Source organism: Pangasianodon hypophthalmus, chromosome 5 (genome assembly GCF_027358585.1).
Source record: "Pangasianodon hypophthalmus isolate fPanHyp1 chromosome 5, fPanHyp1.pri, whole genome shotgun sequence".
Taxonomy (NCBI): Eukaryota; Metazoa; Chordata; class Actinopteri; order Siluriformes; family Pangasiidae; genus Pangasianodon; species Pangasianodon hypophthalmus.
In genome coordinates this window covers 1,552,008-1,577,076 of record NC_069714.1, presented here as the reverse complement: position 1 = coordinate 1,577,076, position 25,069 = coordinate 1,552,008, and the positions used below count along the sequence as shown (strand labels likewise).

Here is a 25,069-nt window from a genome sequence, read left to right as displayed (position 1 = left end):
TTATACGCAGGATTATTGCAGCAGGAGTCCTGAAAGTACCTCCACTTCCTGCATACTTGGTTTTGATTAAACTTCATTGCGAGAGTACAATCTACTAGGAAAGTGGGGGAAATCAGCTCATGCGTGTCTTCTGTGCGCTAGTCGGCTGTTGGGTGAACACCGAGGGCCTTCCTGTTCATGAACGACATTGCTATTTTAGTACTTCACATCACATCACTACTTACTTCCTGCAGCTCACACTGACCTAATTAAAATAGATAAAAAGAAACACTCTGCCATCTCACCTGACAATAGTGGGGATTTGCAGCTGTAGATCTCATGGTCCATGATTTTATTAGATATTAAAGAAATATTAAATTATAATTAAACTTCCGTTTGTCCTAGTTGCACAAAGAAACCACTATAGATAAAGGTAACTGTGGTCTGAACACTGGATAACAGTAGGGCTAAAATATAAAGGGTTATTATCTTAGCCCGCTGCTTTCCTACGACCAAGGATGGAAATAGATGCAACTGAAGGTTAAATGCGTGTTTTAACTTTATTACTTAAATATCTGACTCCAATCAGGGGTGGACTTAACACTAGGCAAAGGCAGGCCAACGCCTTGGGCCCCCAGAAGCCAAGGGCCCCCTAAAAATGCAAATTATATATATATAATAAATATATATATATATATATATTTTTTTTTAATTACTAATGCTAAATAAAGTATGCTGACAATTTAAATATTGACGTTAAGACAGTTGAATAGGGGTCCATTCCTATATTTTTGCCTAGGGCCCCCAAATCACTAAATCCGCCCCGATTCCGATACATTTACTTAATTATCTGACTCCAGTTTACTGTTAACTTAATGTAACCGATTCCAAAGAATAATCTGTTGGTTATTGCGAGAAGTATAAGTGAAGTGAGCCTAGTTATCTCGGACCCCGCAGAGTGTAAGCTAACAAGTCAAGCTAGCAGTTAGCAGTTGTAGCAGTTCTAGAAAAGAAGTGATGGCGCATAAGGTATTTCTAACAAATTCTACGTCAGCCATTTCACGACTTGGTGGTAAGGTCTTGCTGTAGTACACACAGGGTCGCCGTAACAGGGGTTAAGTCTGGGATGATTCTAAGCAGAGGGCTCAGCAGAACCCTATACATTTCCAAATGATTTTGGTATTTAAATGGCCTCTTTGCACAAGTAAGCTATTAAGAAGCACGCTATAATGACTGCCCTCAGACTGCACCGAGTGCGTGTGTGTCCTTAAGACGATCACGGTTTATTCCGAAACACATTATGCTTACATGCATCAGGTAGATGGCAAGAGATGAGAAATCAGGATACCAAAAGAGGAAAGAAAAACATGAAAAAAGAGGAGAGGGCAAGACGGGGAAGACAGCTACTCAGCCAGTGTTTTTTTTTTTTTTAAGGTGATTTATGTTCCCTATTTTGTGCTGTGTTTCTGAAGCTAGCCTGTATGAAGCTGTAAGAATAAATCCGAGGTGTTTTGTGTTACACAAAAACAAAACACAATATTTCCAAGAATGTATGTTTTCCCATGCAATTGAGCATAATGGCAATAAAACTAGCCATCTCTTGTGTGTATATGTACACACACACACACACACATATATATATATATATATATATATATATATATATATATATATATATATATACATACATGTCAAGCTTTCTGAAGCCTTGCAACAGCTTTCTGTGAAGAATCAATTGAAATTTACGCTGTAATCATGTAAATCTGCTTTTAATTATCCCAGGTGGGGTCATGAAAGAAGTGTTGTTCTAATGATGTCTGATTCCTGAGTGAATTGTTTGTTGGAACTCGGTTCATATCATTGAATTGAAGAATCCCGCTGCTAAAAAAACAGTCGGAAAGATTCACGAATAGAACTGATCTGGTTCTCGAGTTCAACTCAATGCTTCAATGATCCTGTTGCTGTTTTAACTAATTTCCACCTTTCTTTCTGGAGCTGGTGTGTGAAACTGATAATAATAATAATAATAATAATAATAATAATAATAATAATAATAATAATAATAATAATATTCACCATTCTTTTACAAGCTATTCCTTAAAAACCAATAAACTGTCCCTTTGTGTCAGGAATAACCACTCATGCCTTGGCTGAAGAAGATTTGAGGCAGGAAGACGAAGAGGTATCCGAGGCAGAAGGTGAGCTTTAGAAAACAAAGCTTTATTGTTGTTGTTTAACTATATTGAATTTTAATTTAATAATTTAAATAGTGTTAAGGTGTGACAGCTCATGTGATATGTGTGCAGAAAGGATTCGTAAGTTGCTAATGTAATGAATATGGGGTAGTTATATGCAATAATTATTATGCTTATTCATGAAATAGAAACACTGTATATAACACCGATGCCACATACTGACAAGACAGGAGGCTTTTTTCATTTTCTTTCTGCAAATTCTATCAATCAGTATGTATTTTGGCTGGGAGGTAATCATCACAGTCTGTATGAAAAGCTGAAGATGCCAATATAGTGTACAGAATGCTGTATGTTACATCTGAAACTTTGCTTCTTTGGTTTTGTACTGTACATTGTACATTTTTTTAACACTGTTGTGGCAGTTTGACGTACAACACCCACCATCACGACTCAAGCACTCAGAATACTCCTACTGCTTGTAGGAAGCAGCGGAGTCGTTTGCGAAAGAGTCGACTCTCAAAGTTCAGCTAAATGAGTCGACTCATCCGAGAACGACTCATATGAGTCGGTTTGTAGATGTAGTTTAATTAAAAAAAAATGCATGGAAATCTTGCATTTTCAACATCTGAGCTGTTTGTTATTGTGAATGGTGTGTTTGACTCTCAGCTGTGTGTGTGTGTGTGTGTGTGTGTGTGTGTGTGTGAAGCAGTATAACAGGATCTGTGTGTATATTTTAGAAAATGCAGTGAAAAGCAATGCTGTTATGCGTATTAAAAGGTGAAATCAGATTTCATGAAACTGTTTCAGCCCTAAAAAGAACAATCACAGGTCAAAATATCACAAACTTTTATTATTATTTTTTTTTCCAGCATTTTGTGAATCATCTTACTGATTAGCTGAACCGAATGATTCGACTCACACAAAAGAATCGGAATCCCCATCATTACCATACAGCGCTCGTGATTTGCATATGATAATAAGGTCCCCCAAAATGGACCAATCAGCGCAGTTGTTTTGATGATATGCGGTGACGTCGGGGCGCAGGGGCGGGGCCTGGCCCGAGCCCAGAGTTAAAAGAAGTGAACGGCCAAAGAGGTTTCCAGTCTTTAAGTTGCACCGACATGAAAGTTAGGCTTATCTTTCCAACTTCCTGCCAAAAGACACTTCTTGACCCTTGTGTATCACTAATCTCTCCCCACCCAAGGGTTTATTTATGAGCTTTACTCCAGTTTAGAGCGCAGCGGGGCTGCTGTTTACATTCAGCTGACTGTTTTGTACACTTTTGAGGATGTGTAAAGGCAGTTAGCATTAGCATGAGTGCTAGCTAGCGGCGTGTTGACAGAAGCGACAGGAGGAGAACAAAAGAGACATTTCGGCTCATTTTTGCCTCCCTTTGGCCGATTAGCAGTGACATGTAGGAGGTGTGAGGAGAGCAGCACGATGCCTGTGATCCTGTTTCTGATAGACACGTCCGCCTCCATGAACCAGCGCTGCCACTTGGGCACTACCTATCTGGACATAGCTAAGGGTGCTGTTGAGACTTTCCTCAAGGTAACTAACACGGAGAAAAACTAAACATTAAACATTAGCTTTTTCGAGCACATTGTGGCTTTTCCCCCTGATTCTTTTCGTGTTTCCACGCAGCTCAGGAGTAGGGATCCGGCGAGCAGAGGAGACAGATACATGCTAGTTTCCTTCGAGGAAGCTCCTGCCGGGATAAAGGTAGTGTTTTAGTGTCATTTTCTCCTCAGAGACTCAAAAACACAACTTTTATACTCCGTTTGAGTCGTTTACTTTTGAAATGTCCAGCTATTGCGCCCGAGGTGTGAGAAACATTCCGACAAGCAGCGATGTTTCTTTCAAAACATGGCCGACATTTTGTTCTCCTGTGAGGAGCAAGAGGACTACGGTGGGCGGCAAGGGACAAAACCGTTCCCTGCGATGGCACTATGCAGGGCAGACAGGGTGATAATTAGCCAGTGAGGATTATGAAGGGTCTTAATGCTGTTTAGTTTAATCTGCTGACCTGGGAATGTGGAATATGGAAGTATTTTCTGGACAAATTTCAAAAGTAATTCCGTTTTCAATTTCTGGACGCATAAATTATGACACAACTCAATGCAAATCGCGTATTACGGTTTACGTTTTCGTTTACACGGGCGTACAATGTCTGCCAAATTTCAAATGAAACAGCAAAGTCCATTTCCCATTGCGTTTCTCATGTCTTCCGAGTATTGAAGTAGTAATAGCAGTCACCCCTTTTACTATTTCACTTCCTCGTCGTCGCATATGGAGCCAAAACTCGAACACAGTCGCGATTCATTTTGTATTTGCATTTGCGATGCCTCGCACAGGAACCTGTCACTCAGTGCTGGGGGCGGGAGTAATACCACGGGGCGCGTTTATATTTGGAAATGACGTCAGTCGCAGTCAAGAAGAAAAGCGTGCAGAGGATTGTGCCAGTGCTTCACTCCTGCACAAGAGTGCAAGTGGCCCGAGTAATATGACGAATAGATCATCCTTAATTTCAGGGTCAGAAAACGCGATGAGTGACAGTCGCACACGAAGTAGCACCTGGACGTGTTCTGATAACATAAAGACAGAACATAGAGTCTGTAAGATAAAAATCGGGTCTACTAACTACCTTCACAGGTATATAAGGGTTGTACATCCAAATCTGCACACTGTAGTTTATTTTATGTTTAGTATATTTCACACCGTGTTCCGTTTCGAGTGTGATTTGTTTGGAATGGTTCGTGTTTTGGAGAGTTCCATAGAAATAATATGTAAAATATATGTGTATTATGATAATATGTTTGATATTTTTACATTATTTTAAGGTTTTTATACCAAAACATAGTGTAAAATTGTGGTATTCTGAAAATTATAAGGTTTAGTATAATTTACACTGAATTAAGTGATAGGCTATATGTGCACGCATACCAATCATAGGGGAAAACATTGCTAAATTTGGCTGAATTGTAAAAGCCAGAATGTGACTAAATGAAGAGCCGTTTGGGAGCCGAAAGAATCGGCTCTTTTTTTGTTTTTGTTTTTGTTAAAGAAGCATGAACATTACACATCTTCGTTCAATTGCAAATATTAAAAATGACACAGTTAAGTGCGCCAAACGATCTGGCGCAATAAAAAGAGCCGGCATTCCCATTCACTATTTCTCCAAATATAAACGCGCCCCATGGTATTACTCCCGCCCCCAGCACTGAGTGACAGGTTCCTGTGTGAGGCATCGCAAATGCAAAGTGAATCGCGACTGTGTTCGAGTTTTGGCTCCTATTACTGCTATTACTACTTCAATACTCGTAAGACATGAGAAACGCAATGGGAAATGGACTTTACTGTTCCATTTGAAATTTGGCAGACATCGTACGCCCGTGTAAACGAAAACGTAAACCGTAATACGCGATTTGCATTGAATTATGTCATAATTTATGCGTCCAGAAATAGAAAACGTGAAAAAGTGGAGTTACTGTTATCATCCTGAAGTGGATTATTTTCCTGAAACAGTCGGAAAGTCAAGAAATGCTTTATTCCTCTTATAACACGGCCAATAGCCACATAATTTTTAATGTATTAATGAACAATATCATAGTTTTTTTTAACTGTTTATAGTTGCATTTAATGTTCTCTGACTAAAACAAGCTAGTTCCTGTTCTCACTTACGTTTTCGCTCTCTTGAAGTCAATACGACAAAAGTGCAGCTTGTCACGTTACCAAGAAACTGCGTAGTGTGAACGTTTCCCGTTGCGGAAGACTTAGACTTTAACACCTCTGACTGTTACAGAGTGCTGACGCTGGAGACTCCTTCACCTCTCTTTACAGCAAGGCCGTAGAGTAGAGCTCGTAGCATTAATAAATAGCTTCACGACTTCACCGTTTTGCACGTTGTAGCTTATTTATTTAAAATTGGACGGATTTCTTTGAACAAACTTACGCAAAGCATGTAAATTTTTTTAGTGTCTGCGTTTTATACAGGGTTTAACTGGTGGTTCCAGTTAAACCCTGAATATACACACAAATGTTTGTTTCCCTGGTTGAAATAGTAAACAATGCATTTGTTCATGTACTCGTTGTTTATAAGGTTGCGAGTTGATTTAAAACGAAGTGCATTAGCTAGCTGCATTAGCTATCTAGGATCGAATAGGGTTCCTCCTCTTGATATTTTCACACAGCTTCGCTTTGAGTTGCGTTATTAATCGCGAAATTTGTCCAGATTGCTATCAGTATCGGAGCACATATACATACATATATATATATATATATATATATATAGATGTCATATTATTAATTAAGCTGATCTCTTGCAAGCTTCTGTTACTAAAATGACTGTTCTTGTGGTAAACCCGTGTCAGTGAATCCGTTTTCTCATTCCGGGAAGATCTGGCTGTCCTTCTCTGTCTCTCTTCTCAGGCCGGATGGAAAGAGAGCCACGCCATCTTCATGACGGAACTGAGGAACCTGCAGGCTGTCGGCTTAACGTCGTTTGGCCAGTCTTTAAGGGCCGCTTTCGATTTGCTCAACCTGAACAGATTAGTGTCAGGGATAGACAACTATGGGCAGGTACGGTATCTGAGCAGGGGGGATAAGTGGAGACACCCATGACCCCTTTGCTTCTGTCTCTGAATTTACTGAGCTTTGTGGAACACGTTTTTTGCTGATTTGAAAGCAGTCACTCTAATGTATGTACGTACATACGTTCTGTCTGTCTGTCTGTCTGTCTGTCTGTCTGTCTGCAGGGAAGAAACCCGTTTTTCCTGGAGCCTGCCATTATAGTGGCGATTACGGACGGAAGCAAACTGACAGGCACTGCAGGAGTGCAGGACGAGGTATGATGTCATTTATTACTTGAAAAATATATAACCACAGTTTCCCCTTATCCTGTCATACACGATCTCTCGTTAAACGTATATAGAGACGTTAAACGTGTACAGAGGCAGGAAGTAGTAGAGATGGCTGGTGTCTGTTTTCCCTTTACAGAAAAACCAAAGCATTAGCACCTTTAGAAGCTTTAAAGCTTTAGTTTTTCCTCAATGTCCACGCCTTTCGGTTTTTATTCCCCTCCATCCAGCTGCATTTACCGTTGATGACCCCGTTACCGGGCAGCGAGCTGACGAAGGAGCCGTTCCGCTGGGACCAGCGCCTTTTTTCTCTGGTGCTTCGCATTTCAGGCCACGCCCCTTTGGAGCCCGAGCCAGTGGGCGGAGTCCCGGCCGACCCCTCCCCCGTGACGCCCATGTGTGAGGTGACAGGAGGTGAGTCTTCTCGAATGTTTAATGTTATATGCTTTGAAAAGTGTTTTTTTTTTTATTGGGTTGAACCTTTAATTCGTAATTAGCACGATTTATCTCCGAAACTAGCACGTAAACGTGTGTATTGGCAGATATTAGTTGTGAGATACTGAAAAATGCCGCAAAATGACATTGCGTATTAATTGTGTATTAAAATGACATTGGGGTATTTAAACAGCGGTTTAGAGGCAGTTCTTAAATTGTTTCGGTGATGAATTAAATAAAACTGCTGAGTGATGTGGCTGATTGACTCACACACTCGCACACATACACACACACTGAACAAAGAGAGGCGGGTCAATTTACCGTCTATTGCAAGAAAATACTGGAACTAGCTTTGTGTGTGTGAGTGAGAGAGAGAGAGAGAGAAAGAGCAATGCTGACTGTGTGACTGGATGAAACAACAGTTCTGTCTTTCAGTTTGTTATAAATGTATTAATTCTAAAAAATAAAATTAATAATAACTATAAAATCACTACATTTTTAAAAATTATTGCTAAAATTAAGTGTAGTTAATAAATGTCATTGCGTTAATTGATTTTATTTTGTGTTTATTTACTCGAATCAGTAGTTACTTTTGTTTTTGCTTTCGGAATGAAGACGCGTATTTAAAATACGTTTCATAAAAAATTATTTATTATGAAAAAGATAAAGTCTCACTGTCACTAAATCAGCAATGCCTCGTTCTAATGAATAATTTCTGTTATTTATTGAATACAGTTTATTTGCTGCTCTTTATATTTAAATGGGCTCCAGTTCCATCAGTATAAACACAACGCCAGAGATTTAAACGTTCTTAAATTCTTTAGAATTAATTTTAAAATTTTATTTAAAGTATGTCAGTGGTAGTGATTACACAATTGAATAATTTTATTTATTTATTTTTTAATATTAGGTTTTGGGCCATCTACGTTAGCTTCTGTGGATTTTAATTTGTTAAAATAGATTTTTTTAGATATTTTAAGATACTTTTATGTAATTAGACTAAATAGAAATAATCGGTATATAATTTTCTGTGATTAAAAATGTCTCTCCTGTGTGTTTGTTGCTGTGTGTGTGTGTGTGTGTGTTTTCTATCTCTGTGTGTGTGTTTTCTATCTCTGTGTGTGTGTTTTCTATCTCTGTGTGTGTTTGTTGCCCTGTGTGTGTGTGTGTGTTTGTTGCTCTGTGTGTGTGTGTGTGTGTTTGTTGCTCTGTGTGTGTGTGTGTGTTTGTTGCTCTGTGTGTGTGTGTGTGTGTGTGTGTGTTTGTTGCTGTGTGCGTGTGTTGCTCTGTGTGTGTGTGTGTGTTGCTCTGTGTGTGTGTGTGTGTTGCTCTGTGTGTGTGTGTGTTGCTCTGTGTGTGTGTGTGTTGCTCTGTGTGTGTGTGTTTTCTATCTCTGTGTGTGTTTGTTGCCCTGTGTGTGTGCTTGTGTGTGTGTTGCTTTGTGTGTGTGTGTGTGTGTGTTGCTTGTGTGTGTGTTGCTTTGTGTGTGTGTGTGTGTGTTGCTTTGTGTGTGTGTGTGTGTGTTGCTTTGTGTGTGTGTGTTGCTCTGTGTGTGTGTGTGTGTTGCTCTGTGTGTGTGTGTGTGTGTTGCTCTGTGTGTGTGTGTGTGTGTGTGTGTGTGTGTGTTGCTCTGTGTGTGTGTGTGTGTGTGTGTTGCTCTGTGTGTGTGTGTGTTGCTCTGTGTGTGCACGTGCGTGTGTTGCTCTGTGTGTGTGTGTGTGTGTGTGTGTTGCTCTCTGTGTGTGTGTGTGTGTGTTGCTTTGTGTGTGTGTGTTGCTCTGTGTGTGTGTGTGTGTGTTGCTCTGTGTGTGTGTGTGTGTGTTGCTCTGTGTGTGTGTGTGTGTGTGTGTGTGTGTGTGTTGCTCTGTGTGTGTGTGTGTGTGTGTGTTGCTCTGTGTGTGTGTGTGTTGCTCTGTGTGTGCACGTGCGTGTGTTGCTCTGTGTGTGTGTGTGTGTGTGTGTGTTGCTCTCTGTGTGTGTGTGTGTGTGTGTTTGTTGCTCTGTGTGTGTGTTTTTGTATCTGTGTGTGTTTTTGTATCTCTGTGTGTGTGTGTGTGTGTTTTTTTGTGTGTGTGTGTGTGTGTGTGTGTGTGTGTGTGTGTAGGCCGCTCGTACAGTGTGTTTTCTCAGCGCATGCTGAACCAGTGCCTGGAGTCTCTGGTGCAGAAGATCCAGAGCGGAGTCGTGATAAACTTTGAGAAGACGGGCCCCGACCCTGCTGAAGGTGAAAGAGGTTCTCACTCGTGACTCTTTATAGACATTACAGTGTGAACTTCCTGTAGAATAGTACCAGCTCATTAACAGCCCCATCGTTGGTTATTTTTCTCCAGTAGCATGTACAGTAGTGATTCGTTCCTTACTGAGCTGTATAATTATCGTAATTCCTCCTCGTAGTAACGCATCGTAGTGATTATATGTTTATTTTAGGAGCTGTTTAAATCCATTCTCTATTATGACAGTGGTCTAGAATAAAGGTTTAAATCTTTTCTGTACTTTTTTTTTTTTTTTTTCTCCTCCCCAGATGGTCCTTCAGATGTTAAATCCGGTCCCCAGCCGTGGCACAGCTGCCATAAGCTCATTTACGTGCGGCCCAATCCCAAAACGGGGGTTCCTGTTGGCCACTGGCCCATTCCTGAGTCCTTCTGGCCCGACCAGAACTCCCCCACTCTGGTGAGACATACACACACACACACACACACACACACACACACACACTCATACACCCACTCACTTGGGGACAAGGTAAAATAAAAATATTTTAAGTCGAAAAATCTAAAAGGAAATGGCTAGCTAGCAAAAAATACCATTTTTGGATTCAAATCAAATGCAAATACATAAAGTATAAGGAGCTTTAACAATGCGTGATGATGTGCATCATGGGAATGTGCGATTCACTCAGTGGTAATCGGCGTTCTTGTAGTTATGCGTCTAATGCAGTTGCACTGTTTCAACACTAGAGGTCCCAATCTGTGCATCCCATAGAGTTAAAAGTAGCTTTCTCATCCTGCACCTCTGCAGTCTACAGTGTCCAAGAAAACAGGCATTTTAGTCGACTTTGGAGCTCTATTTCCACTTAAAATGAGTTTCAATTGATCATTTTCCCTGGGTCGGAGACTTTGTTTATGCAATCAACTATTTAGGAGAATTTATTTATTTATTTTTTAAGATATAATGAACCTGTACTACATTTTGTTTGCAATATTGAACCTCTGTTCGTAGCAATTTTTGATTTATTTAGTTTTATAGAGACAAAAAAAAATGCATCGTTTTGCATTGTCTATGATTCAGAAATTAAAAAAAAAAAAATGAGTTTTTTCCGTCATTTTTTATCTTCATTCAAATTTGGTTCAAAATATTCAGAGAATCGAATCAAATTGTGAAGCCAGGGTCGTGAATTGAATCGATCCACCCGTAGTAAATTAGTGTGTTGTCTAAAAACGCTGAACCTGTTTTATACTTGTCTTTTACACATTTATACAAAACTTCTTCCAAAAATTAAGATTAAAAAAATATTAGCCGTTCAATTAGGGCAAAAGTAACGACGCCCTGTAAAAGGAGGAGGCCTTAGTGTGTGTCTGCGGTAGACGACGTGCTGCAGTGGCTGAGCTGCATTACTGGAAGAGGCTTAGGAGGCGCTCCTTTCACTGTTTACTCATCATTTTGCTATTTTCAGCGCCCGTTGAGCGTTGCCTTTTATGGTGTTTTCCGGGTGTGGCTAACTGTAAATCAGCTGCACTCTGACACAGTTTAGGCTTGGCGTTTATCAAAACGTGAGTTCACTGATCTGGCAGGTTTGGCAAGGTGTAGTTTGGTTTGGCCTAGAAAAACACACAACTTTACTAAAAGTTTGATAAATGAGTGTTTGAGCCGGCAAATAAATCTCTGTTGTGCTTCCCACTAGCTGCATAATTTCTGTGTTACATTAGCATCAAGCTAACGCCGTTGTAGCTCCAGCACAGGTTTGATGCGCGTGTGTGTGCGTGTTTTGTGTGTGTGTGCGTGTTTTGTGTGCACAGCCACCACGAATGGCCCATCCACAGGTGCGATTTTCCTGCATGGAGGCGGAGCCCATGGTCGTAGATAAGGTCCCATTCGATAAGTACGAGCTGGAGCCGTCTCCTCTAACGCAGTACATTCTGGAGAGGAAGTCACCACACACCTGCTGGCAGGTAACACACATGTACAATGCACACACACACACACACACACCATCACTGTGTTTCAAATGGACTTTCACATTAACATTTTACACCGTCAGTGTGGACGCCTCTCAAATCACATACTATCTTCACTATTTAGATCACATAAACATATTCTTTATGAACACACTGTAGGAAATAGTGTGTGTCGTGTTCGTTTTCTTAATTTAAACATTGTGTTCAGGTTTACGTAAGTAACAGCGCTAAGTACGGCGAGCTCGGGCAGCCGTTCGGCTACCTGAAGGCGAGTACGGCGCTCAGCTGTGTCAACCTCTTCATCATGCCCTACAACTACCCTGTGGTGCTGCCCCTCCTGGGTAAGTGCCTTTACGCACCACGTGCCCTACTTCCTCTCTTGTGCGCCCTTTAAAGAATTAGTAACATAATATACGGAAATGTCACCATGGCGACACGCTTTTTCTGCACTGTATAAGTGCTCTGAAGTCACGTCTCGATTCGTCCGTCTCTAGACGACTTGATTCGAGTGCACAAATTCAAGCCCACTCCGAAATGGCGTCAGGCCTTCGAGAGCTACCTGAAGACCATGCCGCCATACTACATCACGGTGAGCACCTCACACACACACACACACGTGCACACACACTACTCGTGTGTAAACTTCATTCGGATGCTTTCAGCCCCTGAGGAAGGCACTGAGGATGATGGGAGCCCCGAACCTGCTGGCCGAAAGCATGGAGTACGGCCTGAGCTACAGCGTTGCGTCATACCTGAAGAAACTCAGCCAGCAGGTAGTTCTCAGAATTTCCCAGAAAGCCATTTTCATTGCCCTGAATCCAAATTGTATTTTTTTTTTTTCTTCATTAAGACAAAGTGTGTGTCGCGTGTGCTCTCTGACCTGCACGTTGGGGTGTGTTTGTGTTCCAGGCGAAGGTGGAGGCGGACCGCGTGTGCGCGCTGGTAGGGAAGAAGGCGGGGCCTGATATGGGGATCAAGCTCCGCCTCCGAGGCTCTGCTATCTCGTTAGCTCACAGAAAGGATTTTGCACAGCTGCTGCACGGCATCATGGGAGATGGGCCGCTCGACATCAACCCCAAAGAGTTCTCAGGGTTCCAGCTAGCTGTGCTCAACAAGGTCTCACACACATTCAATTGTTTATTAATTAATTCAACTCATTATAGCAGTTTGTAAGTGTGTGTGTGTGTGTGTGTGTGTGTGTTTAGGCCCTGAAGCCACAGGGTCTGCGGAACCCGTATGACGTACCCAGGATTCAGCTGCTGGACCAGCTGAGCCGCATGAGGAGAAACCTCCTGAACACCAGCATGTGTGTGCTGAAGGGCCAAGACCAAGGTGACACTTTTTGAATAATGAACATTCAATAAATTGAAAAAAAAAAAAAAAAAAAAAGACTTTGTCTGTATTTCTATCCAGTCCATCTTTACATGTGTGTATCTTTCTCTTCTAGATCAGCTCCACAGCGTGCCCATAGCACAGATGGGCAACTATCAGGACTTCCTGAAACTTAGCCCCGCCCCCTTGAGAGAGGCGGACCCAGACCAACCGAAGCGGCTGCACACCTTCGGCAACCCCTTCAAACTGGACAAGAAGGTACAATCTGTTGTTCAGTTAATGGCGTTTTACGGTGTGTATCTTTGGGTGGCTCGATTAATTTCTTTCAAATCTGTTTAAGTGCCGTCTTCTCTCTTTCTTTCTGTCTGTCTCTGTCTGTGTCACTGTCCACGTCTGTCAGTGGAAACCCCACTGATAATGTGATGTTCAATAGAAAACCAGCATTGATAGATAGATATTGTGATGTTTAGGACTCACTGTAGTGTGCTGTCATGATCCTGTCTGTCTGTGTGTGTCTGTGCTTTATAATATAAACAAGCTGAATAATGATTTGTTGTCTCACGGACAGGCGATGATGGTGGATGAAGCAGACGAGTTTGTGACTGGGACTCAGGGAAAAGGCAAGCGACCCATCGATACCAGCCCGCCTACTGGCGCTCCGAAAAGGAGGAGGTGCATGTCGCCATTACTGCGCCTGGGACGTGCGTACACCCCGCCCAATAAGACGCCACCCAGAGGTGAGGGATCACACACACACACTATTTACTGTCAAAATAATAATTTCTGTAGAAGTCATATGTTTATTCTTAACGTTTTCATCGCTTTCAGCTCCGGACGCCAATCACGCGGGCCACAGTGAATTGGAGCAAGCGCCAGTGCTCAACCACACGGGCCATCTCGATTTGGAACGGGTTCCTGATTCCAACCACGTAGGCCACGTCGAATTGGAACGTGCCCCAGACTCCAATCACGTGGGCTGCCTCGAGTCCCCTGAACGGTCCCAGGAAGTGCCACCCTTGCCCCCTAACCTCGACGCAAATCACCTGGAAGAGGAAGAGGACGCCGAGCAGCAGAACGGAGGACGCAATCCCGAGGAAGAGGAGCTGAAGAGGACGAGGAGGGAGGAAGGGCGCGAGCTGAACGCGGAGCTCCGCGTCCTCATCACCAGGGAGATCAGGAAGCCGGGCCGGCGTAAGTGCACTTGCTGGGGTCTTTATTCAACCAAATGTGGAATACACAAAAGCAAGATACGAGAAAATCTAATTCTTAGATGCCCCAAGAAAAGTCTTCCTTAAACAATACTGATGAGTGAAGTGTAGGTATGTGATGACGTCCCATTTTTACGTCACGTTTAATTGGCTGACGATTTATCGCTGTTCGGAATATTATGCGATCTCTCGTGATAGATTAAATTAAAAATGCATAAATTTGCACGGATCATAAAAACCAAAGATCTAGGCTTTGGATTTTGTTCGAATTCAAATATTAATCTCATGAGGAAAAAATAATTACGGACCAGTGAAGAAACTATCATTTAGCTTTTATTTAAATATTTTTATGCCAACAGTCTTAAAATAATCAGGATTTTGGGGAAATTCTGGTGATTTACTGGGGATTTAATTCTGGTGAAGTGTGCTTATTCATTGTATATGCCCATATTAGTATAAAAATAACATGTTCTGTCTTTCCAAATTTAAAAAAAAATGGAAAGTGGTGTTCTATCAAGTGGTGTAACACTCCCTTCTATATGAAGTCCACTTAATTAAGTCTAACTGACGTTTCTGTATAACTTACAAAGTGTATATTTTTTTATATGAAGTGCTCTCCTTGAAGTCTAAAGGACATTATTCTCTCTCTGTTCTCTCTCTCTGCTTTTTCTTTCCTCTTGCAGGTTATGAGAGAATCTTCTACCTCCTGAAGCAGATCCAGGGCAGCCTGGAAACGAGACTCATCTTCCTGCAGAACATCATTAAAGAGGCAGCGAGGTACGCAGCACTCTAGGGAAAGTAGTGTGTAGCCTGGTTTATAAGTGAAATGATAGAATTTCCTGTTCAATCCGTTTTTTTTTTTAGATCCAGTTCTTTTATTTTCAGATTTAAAAAGCGAGTGCTGATCGAGCAGCTGGAGAACTTCCTGGAAGAGATCCACTTACGAGCAAACAGCATGAACCACCTGGACGGCTTCTAATCGCAGACAATCACACGGCGAGCGTTTCTGTATAATCACACCTCAGGGCAAAGGGGAAAGGTAGAGAATATCACCCCCATCCCCCCCTCCCCCTTTTCCGTTCTTCATCCTCCCCTTCGTTTCCACTTCCTGTGCTTCTCTGATCTCTTTATCTCTCCTGTTTTATGCCAAAGATGAATGGATTTGTCAAGTGCATTGCCCCTTAAAAAGAATTCCCAATCCTTATTGAGTTTGAATTAACGAAATTTGCCTTAGAATTTAAAAAAAAAATGTCTGTTTATAAGGACAGTCATGAGAATTGGCTCTAAATTGGACATCTGACCTGGTCTCAAGGAGACGCAGAGGTCAAGCCATCATTAATTTAACAACCAATGGTCTTCTCTCCTTCTGTGCGAATTTATTCAAGAACATTATTAAAGTTCCTTTAACAACAGTTAAAATAATAACTCCCTTTTTTTATGAAAATGTCTTTTGTCCATGGAATGCTGGGAAAGTCTCAATTCTCCCATCAACAGTTTCTTTTCTTTTCATTTTGGATCCATCCTTCATCTTCATCACTCCTCTTATCTTATTTTCACACCAACATCTCAGCGATCTGTCGACTCGTCATAGGGACCAAGCACTCAAGCTCCGCTTATATACACGATTTTGTGCAAGTTGTACAAATGTAAATACGGAAAGTTAAAGTATTATTTAAAGGACGTTTCTCGTGAAAGCCTACTACTTTTTTTTTTTTTTTTTTTTTTTTTTGTATGTTGTTGAAGAAAATTTCTATTTTATACTGTGAAGAACTATTCGAAATAAACATTTTTTTTGCTGTAAACACTGAGTTTTCGTTTGTGTAAGAGGTGAACTTGAAAAGGAAAAGAATTTCAGTCAGGAAAAGCGAATGCATATTTTTAATAAATGTGTGACTGCAAATGTTTATTTACAAATATGTACAAATCCCTCTTATTGGTCCTCAAATGACCTTTCACCCCAGCCACCCATGAGGGAGGAGAGAGATCAGGTTTGTGTGTGTGTGTGTGATTGTGTGTGTGTTACTGGGTGTTTGTGTGCATGTTGTAGACAGTGTGTGCAGTATTTATTCTACTCCTTTGCTGGATTCATCACTCTCCCTATAAACAGCACTGAACCTGAAGGAAAGAAAAAAAAACAGAAATAAATTGATATTTGTCTTATTAATTACAGAGGAAGCTAAACACAAATGACCTACAGCTACGGTCCCCTCCAAATGTATTGGAACAGCAAGGTCATTTCTTTTGTTCTGGCTATACACCGAAAACATTTGGGTTTGAGATCAAAAGATGAATGAGACGATAGAGCAGAATTTCAGCTTTCATTTCCTGATATTTACATCTAGACGTGTTAAACAACTCGGAACATGGCACCTTTGGTGGTAGACCATCCAATTTTTTTTTTGCTGAGCAAAAGTATTGGAACAGAGAGTCTTAGAGTAAATAACAATAAACATTTGCTTGCAATAACTGCATCAAGCTGGCGACCAACTGACATCACCAAACTCTTGCATTCTTCGTTTGTGATGCTTTTACAGGCTTCAGCTTCTTTCAGTTGTTTGTTTGTTTTGAAGGGTTTCTTCCTTCAGTCTCCTCTTCAGGAGGTGAAACACTGTTTAAAGGTCTGCTGATGGATTTGGCCAGTCTAAAATCTTCCACGTTTTCCCTTGTTGAAGTCCTTTGTTGTGTTGGCAGTGTGTTTTGGGTCATTTCTTGCCTCATGATGAAGTTCCTCCCAATTAAATTGAATTCATTTTTCTGTAAATTGGCAGACAGAATGTTTCTGTAGACTTCTGAATTCATTCTACTGCTACCATCATGAGTTCCATCATCAATAAAGATTAATGAGCCTGTTCCAGAAGCAGCGATGCAAGCCCAAGCCATGACACTACCTCCACCATGCTTGACTAATGAACTCGTATGTTTTGGATCATGAGCAGATCCTTTCTTTCTCCACACTTTGGCCTTTCCACCACTTTCGTAGATGTTAATCTCAGTTCCAGAATTTTTGTGGCTCATCTCTGTATTTCTTTACGAATTCCAATCTGATCTTCTGATTCTTACTACTGATGAGTGATTTGCATCTTGTGTTATGGCCTCTATATTTCTGCTCTTGAAGGCTTCTTCAAATGGTGGATTGTGATACCTTCACCCCTGCCCTGTGGAGGTTGTTGGTGATGCCACTGACTGTTATTTTTGGGTTTTTCTTCACAGCTCTCACCACATTTCTGTCATCAACTGCTGTTTTTTTTTTTCCTTTGGCCAACCTGTCAGATGTCTGGTTGTTGATACACCAGCAGTTTCTTTCTTATTCAGGACATTCCATATTGTTGTATTGGCTATGCTCAGTGCTTCGATCGATTATCCCTCTTTTCTCAGCTTCAAAATGGCTTGCTTTTCTCCCTTAGTCAGCTCTCTGGTCTATATGTTGGTTTATCCTTTTTAACAACAAATGCAGGGCTCATACCAAGAGTAAAAAGAAACCCAGGGCTCATACCAAGAGTAGACATTCAGAGCTATTAATTTTTTAAACACTCAGTCTAACAGGGCAACAAGAAACACCTGTCAGTTACATGGTCCAATATTTTTGATCACTTGGCAGATGGGTGGGTTCAAACAAAAGGTGCCAAGTACTAAGTTGTTTAACAGATCTAGATGTAAATAGCAATATTCCCATAATATATTACCATGTTAATAAATTAACATCATGGTGTTCATTGAAGATGAAGCAGAAGAATCAAAGAAAAGTGGAATTGTGTTTCTACGACATTGCTTTGCCGAGTCCAAACATGACCTATTGGTGATGCTAGAGTAGCGTACACCACAATTGTTCTGAAAGTAGCTGAGACTGTCCCTTATGTCTGTGCCAAATTTCATAAAAACAGTACAATGGACTGCCATGGAATCCCATTGTGGAAATATAACAAAACTAATAGGAAAAAATTACAATTCCAACAATAATTATAATTTTAAATACTATTGCATTTTGTATACATTTAAAATGCAGCTTTACAGTGTGAAGCAATATATATTAAAAAAGGTACTATAGTTAAATAGTATAATACTATAGGATTGTGCCAGTAAAAGTAAGGCAAATAATAAAAGCTAGTTCAGTACTAAAGTGACCACACCCTTTTCAAGTTCATCCATGAAATATGGAAAAAAACAAGTTTAGCACTAGATGATCTTAAGACAAAAGTTGGAACACAGTTTCTCAGGCATGCAGAGATGTATGGACGGGCTAAAGCATGAAGAGGAATTTGCCCTTACCTCCATTTACACGCCGTAGGATAAAGAGGAATGGGCGATCCGCTTTGAACACGGACGCTCTGGATCTTTTCAACAGCACCATGGCTACAAAGGAGGACATGTGGAGGCATTACTATTTGCCAACGATTAAAGCATCCTTACTTAAGCATTATTAAAGCACAAACTCCAGTCCTATAAAGCACAATAAAGAAAAGATGTTCAGTAATAATTGGAAAACTAGTCATTTTCCCAGAATTCACTGTTTTTGTTGAATTAATTTGTCACACTTTGCGCTTACCCGTGGCTGCCGCTGCTGCAGTTCCATCCTCTGTCACGTCTATCGTGGCTTTATGGATGGCCTCTGAAACGTAGAAGCCCTCTGTATCTGCAAGACATTAAAAATGTTCAGAACGTATACTAGCGTTTCTGTTCATCTAACATTTGTTTGCTCACAATGGAAATGATAGTGAAGGTAGTTTGAAGTGTCCTTGATAATATTGTGTTTAGGGATGCATTGATACCATACATGTTTTTTCATCCATGTCAGAACCTCAGGTCAGCTGCCTTTGGCCTCTTTATTAAACATACTACTTAAACACCATAAAGATGTTTTATCAGGTTACTTGTATTGTAGGAAGACGCTGTAGTCATTTCATGTCGTCTGCTCATTAGCATGTACCCTAAGATTACATCATATAGTATCAGATGGTATCAGATGTTGACACCTGAGCATTTTTATGAGTAAATGAGAACGGGATCAGACTGATATCAGCACAGAAGCATCCCAAACTGTGGTATATTGGTTTGCCAGTTGGCACATACCCAAGAGTCCCTCCTTGACTTTGACACAGATACATCTACCTCCTGGAGGGTGTTCTTGAACTGGCCAACTGTTGTGAATGTTTTTTTCTTCACCAGGGAAAGAATTCTTCTGTCATCCACAACAGTTGTTTTCCGTGGTCTTTAGGGCCTTTTGATGTTCATGAGATCACCATTTTGCCATTTTATTGTTGAATCCCAACTTATTAAACTTATTATATGTTGCTAGTGTTTGTGCTTTCTCTCTGATGAGTTTGTTTTGATTTTGCAGCCTAACGATGGCTCGTTTTTATTGAATTTTATTTTAGTTTTTATTTAATTATTTAATTTTTACTCCAACATACTAGACATTTAAATATGTATAACATTGTCAATATGCAAATATTTATGGACTTGACTATATAAGGATAGCAGACTGAATTGTAAATGAAAACTATTTGTGAAATAATAACCAAATCAAGGAGATGTACAACATTATCCAAGGTTTCGGCATATCTACCTGATATACCTCTGAAGTCAGCAGCAAGAGGATTGAACGCATCTGAAATGCCGAGCGACTCAAGAACGGGCTTCAGGTTGAGCTGAGAGTGCAGTTTAAACCTGAAACACACAGCCATAGTAAGTCTAGTAGATACGATGATTTCGCAATTCGTCGTAGGCTGTTTTTGTTTGTTCAGTACTATGCCACCTTGGGAGGAAGATGTCCATTTTGGTATGACGCAGTCCTGTATCCCAGAATGCCACAGTGCGGCCGGTGAGTTGTGTCTGAAACAGTGAGAGTGGAGTCTTCCTTTCACTTGGTATCACCAGCAGAAGGCTTAGGGATTGGCCAAAGTAGGGCAGCTCGAGGACGGAGTAGTGCTGATCTGATGGCAAATGAAACTGACCTGCAAGAAAAACGGGATGTGGTACAGGAAAGTACAAATTAATTTAGTGTTGTGGCAGATGACTCGTTTCTATAATATGACAAATGAAAAACAGCACAAAAACACAAGCTTACTCACCAAACTTTACTTCCGTCGATTGGTACATCATGGGCACTTTGATGGTACTGCCATTAGCCAAAGAGAAAGGCAGATTTTGTGTCCCTCTGAACAGAAACTGTTTCTGCCAGGTGCCCTGGAAGTCCACTGAGCTCAGCAATGCCATATGAGGCACACTGGCCCACCATGAGGCCTCCATGACTTCTTCTTTTGCCTCACCTGCTTGGAGCAAGCCATCTCAGTAAAAAAAAAAAAAAAAAAAAAAAAAAAAAAAAGCATCCACAAAGCAAGTTCATTCCTGCTATCACTTACATTTTATTATAGATTTTTTCAAATCCAAGAACAATAATGTATGAGAATAAGTGCATTAATATAAACCTGTGATTTGCAGGTGTGGTTGGAGCTGCTGTTCTACACCTTCTAACCAATCAGAATTGAGAATTTAACAGCACTGTGGTATAAAGTACAGTTTTGCAAGAGTGTCAACCAGTGTTAGCAAGGCTAATGACAATCACTTGCTAGTACTGCCAGGCAGAATACCACATTAGCACTAGCTTTTGTTCTTTGATACTCAAAAATTTGTATCACGTAGATCACACGTGGCCAGACTCCCAACTAATGATTCTTGGATAGACGTTGTTGAATAGTAGCAGAAATTTAATCAGAGAAAGGGACAGAGAAAAGAGACAGATGGAAAGTTATAGGAAGTTAAATAGGAAGTAAGAGGAGCTTCTGATTGTGATCCTTCTCCCCAACTATTCCTAACTCGATTCCTAACTCCATTATGACTGACATGGGGATGGTTCAGCTCACCTCTGCTTGTCAGCGCTTGTTGGAATCGACCTTGTGTGTGATTGGGAAGGCTGAAGTTCACACTAATGAGGCTGCTGTTGCACCATTGCAGAGCATTTCGGGTAAATTCTGGCCGAAGCTGGATGCCACTCTGGATGAGCAGGGTGTTAGTAAACTGGAGCCAAGCACCCTGGCTAGAATTGTACAGGTCACATCTGGTTTGCGATACAGCCTCCTGGATACTAGGGTCTATGGGCATAGAGAATTATATTATCAAAACTTTACGCTATGGCATTCACTATCTACCTATTCCTTGGTCCACTTGGTCAAAGAAACATGGCCTTGAGTTTCACTGATGTGCCTCTCATTTATACTAAACCACAAGCTCCCAGCCCTGGTCCTGGAGTACCCCACAGGGAACACACTAAAATCTGCAGGGCTTGTACCTGTTTACTAAACCACCTTCTTGTCTCCTCCTGCCCTCATTTTCCCCCTCCATATACTTAAAGAATGGATGACACTGGATCTCCTAAAACTCAATTCTAACAAAACGGAGCATACAGTCATGATATCGACACATAATTGATTTTGTAACAGTGCCTTGTTTGGCATCTCTAAATTCCATTATAGCTGCCATTTAACATTACCAGCACATTATCATGTCTTCTTCTCAGAACAGACACTCTAAATAAGGACCTAATGGCTTGACCTCTCTGAAACAGGTCATGACTCCATATTAGAACTCATTCAAGAACCAAAACTGAGGTGTCCTCTCATGGTATCTCAAAAGGCAATGATTCAATGACACAATCCCTTTAACCCAACAAAAAAACATGAGGTGCTGTAGACTCTTGGCTCACCGTTGATGTCATATCCTGTGGTTCTTTCAAGCTGTGCCAACGTGTTGCCCCTTGCTCCGAGCTGCAACAGTCTCAGGCTCAGTGAGATGCTCGCTGGAGACACAATCAAGTTGGAGCTGTTATCTTTCTCAGCGAGTGCTTGGTAGAGGCTGACGCTGAACTCAACATCAAAATTAGTAACTGAATTGCCATTGCATGTTTTCTGCTCCACCATCAAAAGACAGAGAAAGAAGGAGGTCATGGGCAGGCGACACATGGCCGCAGTGAACACCTGAAACACTTGACAACGGTCAGTGGGTTCTGGAATGAAATAAACAGACATATTAATAAAAGAAAGATCTCTTACAAAGACCTTGACATATCAAGACCAAGAAATAATCGGAAATAAGCTAAACTAACTTTTTTTCACAACCTACATCCTGTTTTGACAATGCAACTTTGTTTCCATAGTTATCAGGTGCCATTCAGTAAGACTAAGGTCTCAGGAAGTTGCAAAGAAACACAGCAGTTGTGAATTACTTTTAATTTTTAAAATATTTTTATAATAGAATATTAATAGTTGTTTATAGGGGGTGCAGTACAGTGTTGCCAACTTGATGACTTTGGTCACCACTGTATGTATCGACCAATCACTGATCACCATTGTTCTCAACAAATCACTGATCACCACTGTTCTCCTCAACCAATCACTGATCACCATTGTTCTCCTCAACCAATCACTGATCACCATTGTTCTCTTTGACCAATCACTCACCACCATTGTTCTCTTTGACCAATCACTCACCACCATTGTTCTCTTCAGCTAATCACTGATCGCCATTGTTCTCTTTCAGCTAATCACTGATCACCATTGTTCTCCTTGACCAATCACAGATCATCATTTTTCTCAAAGGCCAATCACTGATCACCATTGTTTGCAAAGACCAATCACTGATCACCATTGTTCATGACAACCAATCACTGATCACCATTGTTCCTGACAACCAATCACTGATCACTATTGCTCTTGACAACTAATCACTGACGTGAGAAAAGTGAGTTATTCCTATGTGTATGTTACTCAACTACTCACTACCACTGCTTCATTTTGTCTGTGTTCTTTATAGAAATTAATTTCGTTTGTGGTGCCATGACCAAAAGATTTCTTCCTGTAAGAAATGTTATAATTTAGAAAAGACTATTCTATTCTATTCTAAGTGTCAGGAAAATCTTCCTTCTTCATGTAACTTGCTTGCTGGTATGCAAATGATCATGATGACTCAGTGAATATGCAAATTAGTCAGTGACACCATATGACCCTGTCTGGTGACTGTTAGCTACTTTCTCCTGAAAACTGTTGGAACACTGGTGCAGAAGTCAGTGAACTTGTCCATGAAAACAGCCCTAGTACATTTGCTAATTTCACAAATAGCATGAACACTGGAAGCAGATCAGTATAAAAAAAAAAAAAAACACCATTGAAGGACTTACAGGGTTATGTTATATTTGACATTTAATATTTAATGTTTCTTTCGACCAGCAGCCAGTTGGTCACTTTTACGCAATTATCTAATGGATTATCTATTGAGTTATTCAAGCCTATTATATACTGTTTCTGCAATTAAATCCCATGACCTGGATGTCCACCAACTCAGATTCAAGCATCTTACCTGGCTATAGATTTGCGATATTCACAGCACCCGTACCACTGACAATTCCAAAACTGTGTTGTTTCTTCTGAAGTGAACGTAACGACTAACGAGGAGGTTCTTGGTCATGAGACCCCATTTCAAGAGGGAGCCGACGACATCTGTACCACTCAGTCAGAATTCCCGGGACTAGTAGGAGACAGGCAGCGGAAGGCTTGAACCACTGAGCAGCAAATCCGTGCTCGAGCTGGGAAAAATGCATACACACATGCCTCTTGGCTCCGGTTCTACAAATGAGGGGAAGTTACTTAATTACACAAGTGGGCTTTTCTTTTGGACGGGCTGTGTCTGCGTTTCTGTTCCATGTTTGTTAATTCCATATTTGATCTGAAAATAAAGTCTCTCTCTTTCTCTCTCTCTCTCTCTCTCTCTCACACACACATTTTCCAAATATTCAGGACCAAAGGTATTATTTTTATTGAGAAATCACAGAAGCCAGTTGAACACAAACAGCATTTAACATTTTAGATTTATCTTCTTAGTGTTTTAGTTGAAGGTAATTTATGCACTAGTCTGAAAACCAGAACATCTAATTATGACTCCTATTAACACTGAGCTTTAAAGGAAGCAAAAATACTTTTTTTTTTACTAATACTTAATAATCCTTTTTTTTCTCCCATGGTATATTGCGAACTGGAAGGCATTTGGGTTCTTTTCTGAATCCTTACCCAGGCTATGTTAATTAGTAGAGCTGATTTGGCTTCCATCAATGGAGATTCCCAGCATTCCATCCAAGAACGTTTGGAATTTTAAGGACTTGATAGAGGAGCACCACGGTGATTTGAGCATGAATAAGCCTCTGAATTATGGCGGAAATAAACCAACGAGCAATAAAAGGTTCGTTACGAAGAATAAAAATCATTCTTTGTTAGAATTCATCCATTTTTGCTGGTTTTAGTTCAAGTTAAAATGTGGCCTTCACTTCAGTCAAAGTAAAAAAAAACACCTTAATGGTATTTTACATTGTTAAAAGGGAAAAAAGAGCTTCTATGGTCAAGTTAGACTGTTTATCTGGCAAATATACAAGTTAATTTTGTACATAAAACCTGTAAGTAACACCATATTGCAGTTCATGTATAGATCTACAAATATTTTGGTGAAATTTAGGAAGAATTATGAAATACTCTCAGTAAGAAATGAAACACTTGAGGGTGCGACATGGTGGTGTGATAAAGTAGAGTTACTATTAATTATCTTCCTATTATATAGAACTACACATCATACTTTTTTTAATTTATTTTTTTTTTCATTTTGTAATCAGTGTAATATCAAGCAGTAACACCCTCCTGTCTCATGTCCTTATTTCCAGATTAGTGGGAATGGAGGCCAGCGGCGCCAGAGCCGGTGTCGCTGTAGTGACGTGCCAGGTACGCTTAGGGGATTAAGAGCGACTGAAACAAAGGCACACCTACACTGTGTGTGTGTGTGTGTGTGTTGGTAACAATATGGTTTGCATACCATTAATTTAATATGTGTACTCATGTACTCGTCCAGCCCAAGAC

General features: G+C 40.6%; 2 protein-coding genes across 3 annotated transcripts; one reads left to right on the top strand and one right to left on the bottom strand.

Moving 5' to 3' along the window:
* The first annotated feature begins 3,240 nt into the window (after window positions 1–3,240).
* On the top strand, window positions 3,241–15,970 carry ints6 (integrator complex subunit 6). 2 transcript variants are annotated; one of them, XM_034304768.2, is made up of 18 exons: window positions 3,241–3,725; window positions 3,819–3,896; window positions 6,603–6,752; window positions 6,929–7,018; window positions 7,261–7,444; window positions 9,570–9,689; window positions 9,987–10,135; window positions 11,482–11,634; window positions 11,849–11,981; window positions 12,135–12,229; window positions 12,303–12,413; window positions 12,550–12,756; window positions 12,846–12,972; window positions 13,088–13,230; window positions 13,541–13,709; window positions 13,801–14,163; window positions 14,864–14,957; window positions 15,066–15,970. In XM_034304768.2, exons 1-18 carry the CDS (start codon window positions 3,615–3,617, stop codon window positions 15,157–15,159), a joined length of 2,571 nt encoding a protein of 856 aa, XP_034160659.2. In that variant the 5' UTR covers window positions 3,241–3,614; the 3' UTR covers window positions 15,160–15,970. The 2 variants fall into 2 exon arrangements, with proteins under 2 accessions (XP_034160659.2, XP_034160660.2); XM_034304769.2 differs by having other exon boundaries at window positions 3,241–3,896; window positions 6,571–6,752.
* Window positions 15,971–18,417: 2,447 nt separating this feature from the next.
* Window positions 18,418–23,962, bottom strand: serpine3 (serpin peptidase inhibitor, clade E (nexin, plasminogen activator inhibitor type 1), member 3). Its single transcript, XM_034304701.2, has 7 exons — window positions 21,880–23,962; window positions 21,041–21,268; window positions 20,249–20,464; window positions 19,933–20,131; window positions 19,744–19,844; window positions 18,724–18,810; window positions 18,418–18,530 (listed from the first exon to the last, which is right to left on the bottom strand). Exons 1-7 carry the CDS (start codon window positions 22,199–22,201, stop codon window positions 18,418–18,420), a joined length of 1,266 nt encoding a protein of 421 aa, XP_034160592.2. The 5' UTR covers window positions 22,202–23,962.
* Window positions 23,963–25,069: the final 1,107 nt, after the last annotated feature.